The sequence below is a fragment of the Triplophysa rosa genome, unplaced genomic scaffold, assembly GCF_024868665.1.
Source record: "Triplophysa rosa unplaced genomic scaffold, Trosa_1v2 scaffold475, whole genome shotgun sequence".
NCBI lineage: Eukaryota > Metazoa > Chordata > Actinopteri > Cypriniformes > Nemacheilidae > Triplophysa > Triplophysa rosa.
In genome coordinates, this window is record NW_026634480.1 from 36,190 (window position 1) to 48,172 (window position 11,983).

At 34.7% G+C, this 11,983-nt stretch overlaps 1 protein-coding gene across 1 annotated transcript; it reads right to left on the reverse strand.

The window, feature by feature from the left end:
• Nucleotides 1-3,034: 3,034 nt before the first annotated feature.
• On the reverse strand, nt 3,035-11,967 carry LOC130550902 (GTPase IMAP family member 8-like). The gene is made up of 6 exons (XM_057328431.1): nt 11,881-11,967; nt 10,195-10,896; nt 7,216-8,055; nt 6,584-6,757; nt 4,909-5,082; nt 3,035-4,428 (listed from the first exon to the last, which is right to left on the reverse strand). The coding sequence occupies exons 1-6, from the start codon at nt 11,891-11,893 to the stop codon at nt 4,175-4,177; spliced, it is 2,157 nt and encodes a 718-aa protein (XP_057184414.1). The 5' UTR covers nt 11,894-11,967; the 3' UTR covers nt 3,035-4,174.
• Between the last annotated feature and the right edge of the window lie 16 nt (nt 11,968-11,983).

The window sequence follows — 11,983 nt, forward strand, 5'->3', positions numbered from 1 at the left end:
ATATATACATGAATAAATGTGGAAATAAATAAAAGTGGAAATAAATAATTGTATAAATAAATAAATGAAAAAATAAATAAACGTGGAAAAATATATAATTACACATAAATAAGGAAATAAAAGCACAAATACTCATTTATTTGTGCTTTTTTACATTTCTTCATGGATTTATTTTTGTATTTATTTATTTTTAATATTGTCAATTTTGGCATTCCATAAAGCACTGCCTGTCTGCCCAACCCGAGGTTCACCAGGGCTTCATTTTTTTGAGATGCTGGAATATGTGTGCGCGTATGGCGCCGGTGCAATCGCTTGAGCTGTTATTATAACGGCAGAAACAACTAAAAAAACTCTGTGATGATTTATGGTCAAACTGACTATGAGTAAAGTCATCAGATACTGCAAAGTTTGCTACTATTAGTCGTGTGCACATTTTAACTACAGCAGTAGCCTATAATGTGCTTTTGCGAAATAAAGAAAACTTAGATGATGCGCTCTGTCATCTTTCCTTGAACTTATTTGTGGAGCACTGCACCTCACAAACTGAACCAAACTCAGCTGCATATTGCCCCGTTTTTTCCCTTTCGTTTTGTTAATCTGTTAATTGTCAAATATTCCGCATATATTTATTCGCGTCGCATGTTTTGTATTATATATTGAAGGGAACTTGTCGTGATGGACACTTCAGAGGGAGATATTTGTAGTTGGACAAATGCTGCGAGACGCAGAACTGATGAAATACGGTAAACGGATAATACATTATACATTATACACGGCACCCGCATAATTTAAATTTAACGTTAAACTTCTGAATTCTATACAAATGTTGAGGGCTGTGTGTTATTTTACATGCACAAATATTCACAACATCATCATTATGACAATACTGTTTCCATCAACTTAATGTGCATTTGAACTAAGGTAAACTCTTTGATAATTCTGAGATTATTTTCGCATGTCCGTTTCCATTTAGGCTTTTTTATGCGCATTTTAAATACATCTAAACCACGCCCACTTATTCCGGCACCTCGGAATTTACAAATTAAGCACTGGTGTTAACACAGATTTATTACCATTTTAAGTGTTTTGACATTTAGTATTTCTACAGATCATTGAATAAATTAGAAGCCATGGTTTATTTTTAACAGCTTATTGTTATTTTATAACAGCTATAGTAAGGGGCGTTGTTAGGCATGACACGAAGCCTATAACAAGTATCAGTTAAACTATTACTACAAAAAACATAAAGATAGGAGTTTAATTAAAATTTCTTACAGGGACACCAATTCTGACATTCATTTAACATGTTATTTTCTAAATGGCATTTCGTATTATTTATTGTGTTTGTCTTTCCTTAATTATGATCTTTTCATTCCTGAATGTTTCACAGACTCAGCTATAGAGTGTACAGACTTATCTCCAAAGTTGGTAGGTAACTCTCTGGAGTCACTGGAGCATAATGATGCAAAATTTGAACTGTTGTCTGCTCCTGATCGAGATCTGAACGAACCATAACCAGAACTTCTTAGAGATGTATCAAACATCTCATCACTCATTGGAAATAATTATCAGCTGTTCACTCAGTGGAAATTTGATTTCCTTGTTTTAAATAAAGAGCTTGTTTTCAAATTTTCTGCAGACAGTTTTCATCACAGCAAAAAATGGTCTCTATCATTGTGAAATGGTGAAAAGGAAAAAGGTTACCCTTTTAATACAACTCTTAAATTATAGTTATTAGGCCTGGTGTCTGTGGCTAATGTAAAATAACTTGCTTTAAAGAGACACCTGAAGATTTTAACATTTAATACATAGCAGTGAAAAGACAAAGAACTGGAGTTGGGATTGGGTTGGTAAAGATAATCGGCTGTTTCTATACACCTGTGTTTTGATTGACAGAATTAAATGAACATGTTTCTCCAAGACTTTGGAATTTCATTAAAGTCCCCCTGTGGTGTAAATCAAGTTTTTAATATTGTTTATGTGTCTATGTGGTGTTTTTAATATGCTTTATTATGAAATGATCATTCTGGCATCATGTACTCACCCATTGCATATGACTTCCACAGAATACAAAAATATATATATTTTGAAGAATGTTGTTAACATGGCCCCCATTGACTTGCATTGGCTTTGTGTCCATACAGCAGAAGTGAATGGGTGATGGCGTTGTTCGGTTACCAACTTTCAACTATACTTTAAAGGAGTGGTTCATTTTCAAAATAAAATTTCATGATAATTTACTCACCCCCATGTCATCCAAGATGTTTATGTATTTGTTTCTTTAGTCGAAAAGAAATTAAGGTTTTTGATGAAAACCTTCTATGATTTTTGTCCATATAGTAGACTTCAATGGACTCCAAACGGTTGAAGGTCAAAATTACAGTTTCAGTGCAGCAGCTTCAAAAGGCTTTAAACGATACCAGACGATGAATAAGTGTCTTATAGCGAAACGATCGGTCATTTTCTAAAAATAAAATGTATATGCTTTATAAACACAAATTACGCAAAATACGTATTACGTTGAAAAGGTCACGCTTGACGTATAGGTAGCCATCTTTAAGAACTGTCTGAAAACACATCTCTTCCGTCAACACCTGACTGATCAGTTCTGACTTCTATCTCTTTTCTACTCTTAAAAAAAAACTTAACTCTGTATACTGTGGTGGGCTATATGAGACCAGTTTTCTTTTATTGCACTTATGCTTTTTGTTGTCCTTATGTTGTTCCAATTGCTTCCATTCTTTCCCTCATCTGTAAGTCGCTTTGGATAAAAGCGTCTGCTAAATGATTAAATGTAAATGTAGATTCCTTTTAAGTGCAGTATATGTGCATTAATCTAATTTATAATCATTATATAGTATAAAACAGCCCAGCAGAGGAAACAGGCCCCAATATATTGATCAAATTCGAAATTAAGGTTTTAAAATCCAGCTACAGTATTTCAGCAAGGGAATCTATACATATGATGACTTTGTAAAATGCATTGTGAACTGGAAAAAAAACAGACAAACTATAGAGTAAACTGAAAAGGTCATAGTGTATACCATTAGAAAATGTTTATAATAACAGATACATTTATTCAATTTATTTAGGTTTCCGTGTTTGTAACAAAGATAATATTTCAAGCGACACCCTGCATGTATTAACCATTAACATTCAATGCTCAATAAAAAACATGTTTTATGAAAATTAATAAAAAAACAGAGTTATCCCTTTTTTTTAAATAAACATCATGGGGCGGTTTCCCGGACAAGGGTTATCATAAACCAGGACTATGCCTTAATTAAATTACGATATTTAAGTCAATTTAAAAAAACTTTACTTTACAAAAAAACATTACTGGTGTGCATCTTGAGACAACACAATCACACTTATAGATTTTAAGATATGTCAAGGTAAGATGTTTTCGATCAAGACACCTCTAACATTTAAATTAGACTGGGACTAGGCTTAAACCCTGTCCGGGAAACCGCCCCATAATGTTTAGTGCGAGACATAGACATACCCAACATACTGTCATATTGTTAAACAGCAAAATCAATCAAATTAAAATACATTTAACATTAGTTGATGCTTAAATTGGCTGAATTTAAACTAAGCCAAATATATTTACTAAATGCTGACCTTATACTGGTTTAAAAGCATATCACTTCTCATGCCAACTTTGCCTTTCATCTCAAATAAAACACACTTTTAAAAAGCTTTAAATGCTTCCGCAGTAAGTTATACACTTATGCTTTGTAGTGGTGGAATTTTTAGTAAATGCTCCTTTTAAGTTTAAAAGAGTAATTTAAAAGCTTTGGTGAAAAGTGAAACAGTCATATTACGTAGTTCTCCATAAAAATCATAAAAATGATAAATGCTTCAACAAGTCTTGAGCCTTAATTCGACTGCACTGCACTATATCCAGCTATTTTAGGACACATGCTGTGCAAACTGTTCCTTACAGTACTTATTCTGATTCTTCCTACTCTGGGTAACTGGTTTGGTGATATATGTTACCTGTATCAGTTAAACTATTACTACAGAACCATGAAGGTAACTTAGTTTGATTTTCTTAAATGGACAGAAAAATCATGATTACAGAAATTTGGTTGTCTTAAGGACACCAATAATTACATCAATTGTACATGTTATTTTCTAATCGCATCACATTTTCTTTTATCTCTTCTTATTATAATGTTTGTTTCTTAATTATTTGCTTATTCTTATGTTTGCTTCTTAATTTTGAGATCACGGGTAGGCTCTTTGTTTTTTTCATTCCTAAAATCTGAGTGAAGTGTACAGATTCATCTCCAAAGCTGACAGATCTGTCTTTAGATTGTGATGATGCAAAAATTGAAGCGTTGTCTGCACCTGATCGAGATCTGAATGAACCATAACCAGAACTTCCTTGAGAGACTTTATCAAACTTCTTATCTCCACTCCCTGAAAATAAAGATCAAGAAAATATTGGTAGATAGTATCCGTAGTCTATATAGAAGAATCCTCAAATTTTTTCTTCAGTAAATTAATATAATACCTAATATAAGACCAGAGCTCTTGTCTGTCACATTAGGCCTGAGTCTTAAGTGCTAAAACAATGCTTTTATATTGGTGAATTTCTCTTATACACTCACCAAGATAAGAAATCATGAAAAAACAACAACAGAAAAACAGTTTCAGTGTCACTGGCTGCATTAGATAATGAAATATTAGCTCAAGTGGCTATTAGAAAGGCAAAAACAAAAAAAAAGGAAATGTGTTGACGAAACAATTGATTTACTATTTAAACTTTTAGATATTTTTTTAGATTATTAGATTCTTTTCAGATGTTCAATATGGTTATCTTATTAAACTAATATATTTAGCATTCAAATATGTTTTTGGGGCCACTGTATTCAAACAACTTGAAGAAAATATACTTACTAAATGCTTGTCGTAACAGCGTTTGATAACTTGATCCACCTCCAAAGATGATAGGTCTGTCTTTAGAGCGCGATGATGCAAAATCTGAACTGTAGTCCGCACCTGGTCGAGATCTGAATGAATCATAGCCAGAACTTCCCAGAGAGACTGTATCAGACGTCTCATTTCTACACACTGAAAATTAAGAATATTTGTAGATAGTATCGGCAGTTTTTATTTTTGACAACTTAATCACTGCATTAGATAATTAAATATCAGCTCAAGTGGCTTTAAAAAAGGCACAAACAAAAATAATAATATATTGTAAATGACAAAACTTCCTGTTTTATTAATATACAACATATAGCAAGAATTAAAGAAACAAAAAAATATTGTAAACATGCAACTTTTATTACAGCAACTGTATAATCGTTACTCTTTACAAACCTTGCTGATTTTTTAGAACTTTGTGTGTTTTTTAGTTTAAATGTCCCTGCACTCACTGAATGGTAAAGAGCAAGATCAACATTTCATAAAAAAAGGTTATGTGGTGTTTGGAAAACTAAAGGGATTTTTATTTATAAAACTTTCTCTAAGTTAAAGAAAGTTTTCATAAGGCTTCTGAAAACTTAAAAATGTAATACACAATCTGAATGGAGTAGTATTATTCTTGTACAGTACTTTTCATCTTATTTGAAGCTTTAAAAATCAGTCGACATAATGTGCACTTGCAATAAATAGAAAAATACAGTTCAATGCATCCTAGAAAAATATAAGCATATACAGTATACAAATAAGTAGCCAGTACTCCAGTCACCCAAGAAAACAATTTGTTACATAATCTGTCTTTAAGCATCGTGTTTACTTTGAAGGGGGGGTAGTATGGGGGTCCATTGGAAGAATAAGTCAGTACATTTACCTACTTAAAAGGACTGATGTCTCGATAGGAAAGGTATAATTTCATCTCTGGCACCACTCAAATTTAGTACATTTTGTTAATGCTGGTCTATTCTATACATATAACAGCATTCATAAAAAACTGTTGGGTAATGTGTAGTTTATTTTTATTTCAGTTTTAAAATAGCATGCCTTTTAAGCTGTACACGTACATAAAATGCGTACACCCTCTGCAGCATTTTATAGTCTATGAAAATAGGGACAGGGTGTATTTGCTTCATGTGGCTTCTTTTGAAGTAATGTCTAAACAAGCCTATTTAACCATAACACAATTGTTGTAACAAAGCCTCGACTGCCGGGTTACTCAAAAGTGAAGACTTACCAAACTTGAGGTCCAAGTATAAGTCCATTGTTTTTTGGATCTTTAAAATCTAGTTCCAAGCTTGATTTAACTTTTACTTTCCTATTCTATCTGACAGGTGCCAAAACATGTCAAAAGCTGACACACCGGTTCTCTGAAAGGGTGGCGATTGGGTTCTGTTAAATTACGTGCTGAAGGACCAGCTGCCTATGTTGATTACTTAAGACTCTTTTTCTGAATACAGCCCGTCTCAGTCCAGCCAACCTCGTCCTCTTCCTTCCTGACTACTAACCTCGTTAAAGTGTTGTTTTTAATCAATCAGAGAATTAGATTCTTTTCAGATGTTCAAGATGGTTATCTTATTAAACTAATATATTTAGCATTCAAATATGTTTTTGGGGCCACTGTATTCAAACAACTTGAAGAAAATATACTTACTAAATGCTTGTCGTAACACCGTTTGATAACTTGATCCACCTCCAAAGATGATAGGTCTGTCTTTAGAGCGCGATGATGCAAAATCTGAACTGTAGTCCGCACCTGGTCGAGATCTGAATGAATCATAGCCAGAACTTCCCAGAGAGACTGTATCAGACGTCTCATTTCTACACACTGAAAATTAAGAATATTTGTAGATAGTATCGGCAGTTTTTATTTTTGACAACTTAATCACTGCATTAGATAATTAAACATCAGCTCAAGTGGCTTTAAAAAAGGCACAAACAAAAATAATAATATATTGTAAATGACAAAACTTCCTGTTTTATTAATATACAACATATAGCAAGAATTAAAGAAACAAAAAAATATTGTAAACATGCAACTTTTATTACAGCAACTGTATAATCGTTACTCTTTACAAACCTTGCTGATTTTTTAGAACTTTGTGTGCTTTTTAGTTTAAAAGTCCCTGCACTCACTGAATGGTAAAGAGCAAGATCAACATTTCATAAAAAAAGGTTATGTGGTGTTTTAGATGAGTGAGTGTGATGAAGTGTTTATTGTGCTCTAATATGTTTGTCGCATACTCATTCTATATCTAATTAGTTAAACACTTAGTATCCACTTACTTCCTTGTGATCTTCCTCTCTCTTCCTCAACTCCTCTTCTCTCCTCTTGTAAAATATTTCCATCCATTTCAAAATGGCAGCCGTTGTTTTCCATCACTGTCTCCTCTATCTTCTCCAGCAGATGTTTGATCTGAGTGTCATCACTGCTGTTGTTATTGTTGAGAACATGATATCTGTTCCCACATTTCTCCACCAGCCACTGGAGATCCTCTCCTTCACTCTCAATGTGTTGCTCTATAGATGTGTCTCCTAGAAAGTCTCCATGAGTGAAGAGCNTCACAGTCTCTTCTATCTTCTCCAGCAGATGTTTGATCTGAGTGTCATCACTGCTGTTGTTATTGTTGAGAACATGATATCTGTTCCCACATTTCTCCACCAGCCACTGGAGATCCTCTCCTTCACTCTCAATGTGTTGCTCTATAGATGTGTCTCCTAGAAAGTCTCCATGAGTGAAGAGCACTATAGTGTGACTCCAGACTCTCTCACCGAGAAGATCCACATACCCCTGAAATACTTTTCTCTCGTCCTCTTTAAATCTAGTGTCCACACGTATAACCAGTAGAACAACATGAGGTCCTGGAGGACACAGAGACACACTGAGTAAAATCTCTTGTTTCAGTAACTCTGAGCTCTGATCTATAGGTGTACTCATCCACCATCCTGGAGCTTCTATGACAGTGATGTGTCTGTCTGCTACTTCTCTCTGTCTCTTCACACACTGAGCAGTTCTCTTCAAGTCAAACTCTTCTCTGTTCAGGATGATGTTTCCTGATGAACTCTTCCCAGAATATCTATACCCCATTAACACAATCCTCAACTCTGAGAGCTTCTGAGTGTCACCTGTAACAAATACAAAAAACATTATAAAGCAAAAAGTAATAATAACAGGGCCGGCGCAAAGGGGGGAACTCTCGCAGGACATGCCCTCCCCACAGGGTTGCAGTGCACCGTCCCCCACTCCACAAACACCACAGTTTTAAATTCATGTAATACCTACTGAAAATAATTAATAAAAAGTTTTAATGTTTAAAGAATTTGTGGAAATGAATTGGTAATCTAGCCTATGTGTTCACTTTGTAAAAAAAAGATGAATCTAGTCCGGTTGTTGTGATGATGCATCTTTACGCAGCATATTAATGTATACGTGTGGAGGGAAGCCGCTAGAAAATAACAAAGTTACAGACGCTCGATGCTTCACAAACGGAAGGCTCAGTTAGTTCAGCTTGCTTTTGAAAAAGAAAATTTACAACTGAATGGAAGGACACAGTTTTCAGGAGGTTTAATGTTTGCACGCCGCACCTTCAACTTTTCTTTAATGTGTTTAATTTACTTTTAGCAAGCCTAAATGCGAAGGAACATTATATCACAGCATATAATTGTCAACCTGTTGTTTTTGTTGTGACTGTGTGTGGTAATATTGTTTAATTTGTGTTATTCTTGTTTACTTGTACGGAAAATGAGCCGGTGTTGTGCTGAAAAATGACTTCTGCCAAATTATGACTCCCCCATTCCTCACTAACATTAGGTGTTAGGATTAGGTGTGAGGGAGGGGTTAGGATTAGCTAATCCCCCAGCAAAATCAATGAGGGGAGTCATAATCTGGCGGGGAGTCAAAATTCGGCAAAACACCAGCATCCTGCATGAGTTGTATAAGTGTGCCCATGCACAGATGTGGTAGTTTTGACTGTTTTGTACTCATTGCTCTGGGAGCCACTGTTGACAAATGTGTTCAGGTATGCGGCTCCGACCGTACAGAATCATGACACGTTACATTTCTCAAGGGGAAAAATCATAAATTTTTAAGATAATTTGAAAAGCTTGCGCAAGAAAGCTAACCTGAGACAGCACGATGGAGCGGAGACCGTGCGTTACAGAAAACACTGAGCGCTTCCAACGTTGACCAGATAGTTGCTGCTCAGTTTTTTTACCTAAACATTTTGAACGTGATCTAGCCACAAAATGTAGACTTGAATGACAAAATAATAAATAGATTCGATGCCAGTGCTATTATAGACTTTATAGATTTTTTTAATGTCTACATTTTGTTAATCCGTTTATCCGTTTGCATATAGAGTGTATTAGGTAGCGCTTCAATACAAAAGCCATCTCTGTGTGTATTGTTGATTTGTAGTTATGCCCCCTTATGAATTTACCATGCCCCCTTAGTCATTTCATCCTTCAGCCGGCCCTGAATAATAATAATTTATTTCACAGAGGAAATCAATGTAAGATTGAACATATAACAAGTCATGTACTTGCAGCCAGCAAAAATACTGTGAAAGTACAAGTCACCTTTAAATGTACATTGAAAAACAGTAAAAGAACATTCCCAGAATTCCCTGTGTCACTCTACACATTTGATATTTTTAAATAATTATGTTTCTTCTCATATCCGTTATCAGTTACAGTATGTGTATAAGAGTGTTTTACTTTATTGTGTTGTTAAATGAATGTTTCTAGCATTAGTTTAGTGTTTCATGTGTTACTCTGATGGTGTTTTGTGCATCATCTCTATTCAAGTATTGGAAATGTCTATGAAGAGGCCACTTCACTTACTTCCTTTATTATGGTGCCCTGTCTATTGTAAGCCGGACAAGCAGACTGGAGTAGGGTCATTTTACTGAATGGGTGACATTTCCTGAATGAAACATGTCAAAATCTTTTTTTTCCTTGTTTTATTCAACACTGGATCTAATAACACACGTTTTACTAATCAAAATGTGTATGGGTCAATCTCAAAAACAGATTTTTCTTTTTTTAACATGGTTTTTAATTGGAAGATGGAAGGGGGGTTTATTTATTTTTTTAATGGAAGATGAAAGAGGGCTCCACATTTACAGTCCAACTGTTAGACTCTGTACCAAAATTGACTAAAATAAAGTCTAACAGCACGACTGTAAGTGTGATTTTGTTTTCATGTTCAGTCCAGTTCAGCTGAATGTTCTCAGTGTTTATGTCAGTACTGTGATGTTTACTCACTTATCTGTGATCTGATCATCTCTCTCTGTGTTTTCATTCTCTTCATTCGTTCTTTCGCTCTCTCTTTTGCTATCATTCTTTCTTCCATCATCTGTAAAATCTTTCTGTCCATTCCAAAATGGCAGCCGTTGTTTTCCATCACAGTCTCTTCTATCTTCTCCAGCAGATGTTTGATCTGAGTGTCATCACTGCTGTTGTTATTGTTGAGAACATGATATCTGTTCCCACATTTCTCCACCAGCCACTGGAGATCCTCTCCTTCACTCTCAATGTGTTGCTCTATAGATGTGTCTCCTAGAAAGTCTCCATGAGTGAAGAGCACTATAGTGTGACTCCAGACTCTCTCACCGAGAAGATCCACATACCCCTGAAATACTTTTCTCTCGTCCTCTTTAAATCTAGTGTCCACACGTATAACCAGTAGAACAACATGAGGTCCTGGAGGACACAGAGACACACTGAGTAAAATCTCTTGTTTCAGTAACTCTGAGCTCTGATCTATAGGTGTACTCATCCACCATCCTGGAGCTTCTATGACAGTGATGTGTCTGTCTGCTACTTCTCTCTGTCTCTTCACACACTGAGCAGTTGTCTTCAAGTCAAACTCTTCACTGTTCAGGATGATGTTTCCTGATGAACTCTTCCCAGAATATCTATACCCCATTAACACAATCCTCAACTCTGAGAGATGATGGGAGTCACCTGTAATGAAAACACAAAATACACCCAAAATACTTAAATTGCTGTAACTGTCCTTGCACCTGCTCTAAAAAAAATATTAAGTAATAAAATAATAAATTTTCTGGACTTTCAAGGACCAGAGAACAACATGGTTTACTGTAAAATAATATTAAAGTTTAAAATCCAGAGAACACTGTCATCTTCATCATCTCATAATTCTCATCTATTTGAATGAGTGTCAAAAATCAACAGAAACATTAAATCTGTTACATTGTGTCATCTGACATTTCATGTTAATTTGAATCCCTGACAGACCTGCTGCACCTGTGAGCTGTGACAACTGAACAACATACGCAACTAATAAACCTCATTTTACAACGATCCATGACATTTGCTCTTTTCTGTTTATAAAATTTTATTATAAAATTGTATTTAGATTTACATTAATGCATTAATTTTCATTCATATGTTCATTGTGTCGTTATTAGGAGTAAAATGACAATCAAAGGCAGTATATTGTTTACTGTAATTAGGTTTACCGTTTAGTACATTTTACTTTGTTTTTCACTTCCTTGAAAGATGGACACATAAAGCTTCTAACGTTTACAGGTGTGTCTAAACGTTTATGACAGAAAACTGAATACAGGAATGTCATCTTAAACACATAGCCTATGTTCGAAAGAAAGTCATGACAAAGCAACATGATCAGATTAATAACCGAGATGATAAAATAACATTACAACAACGCTGATCACTTCAAGTTAATTGAACATTAAGTCGATCACTACAACTTATTGATTTGTTTCTAAAGGTGATATTCAAGGCTATGTAGGAAACAAATTATTTATATACTCAGAGATAACCACACATTTTCATCCTCTTATTAAGAGATGGCATCAATTAGCCTAAATATCAATGGTTTACTTTTGTGTGTCGTTCAGCAGCAGACTAATAAAGTAATTAATTAATACTTGAAATAAATAACTTAAGAAAGTGAATGCCTACCATCTGAGTCCATTTCTGTCTCGTCTCGTTTGAAGTTTCAGAGTAAAAATAGATTTTGCAGTTTTTACTTTCAGTTCTTAAAATGCGTAGGAGCATATGAGGT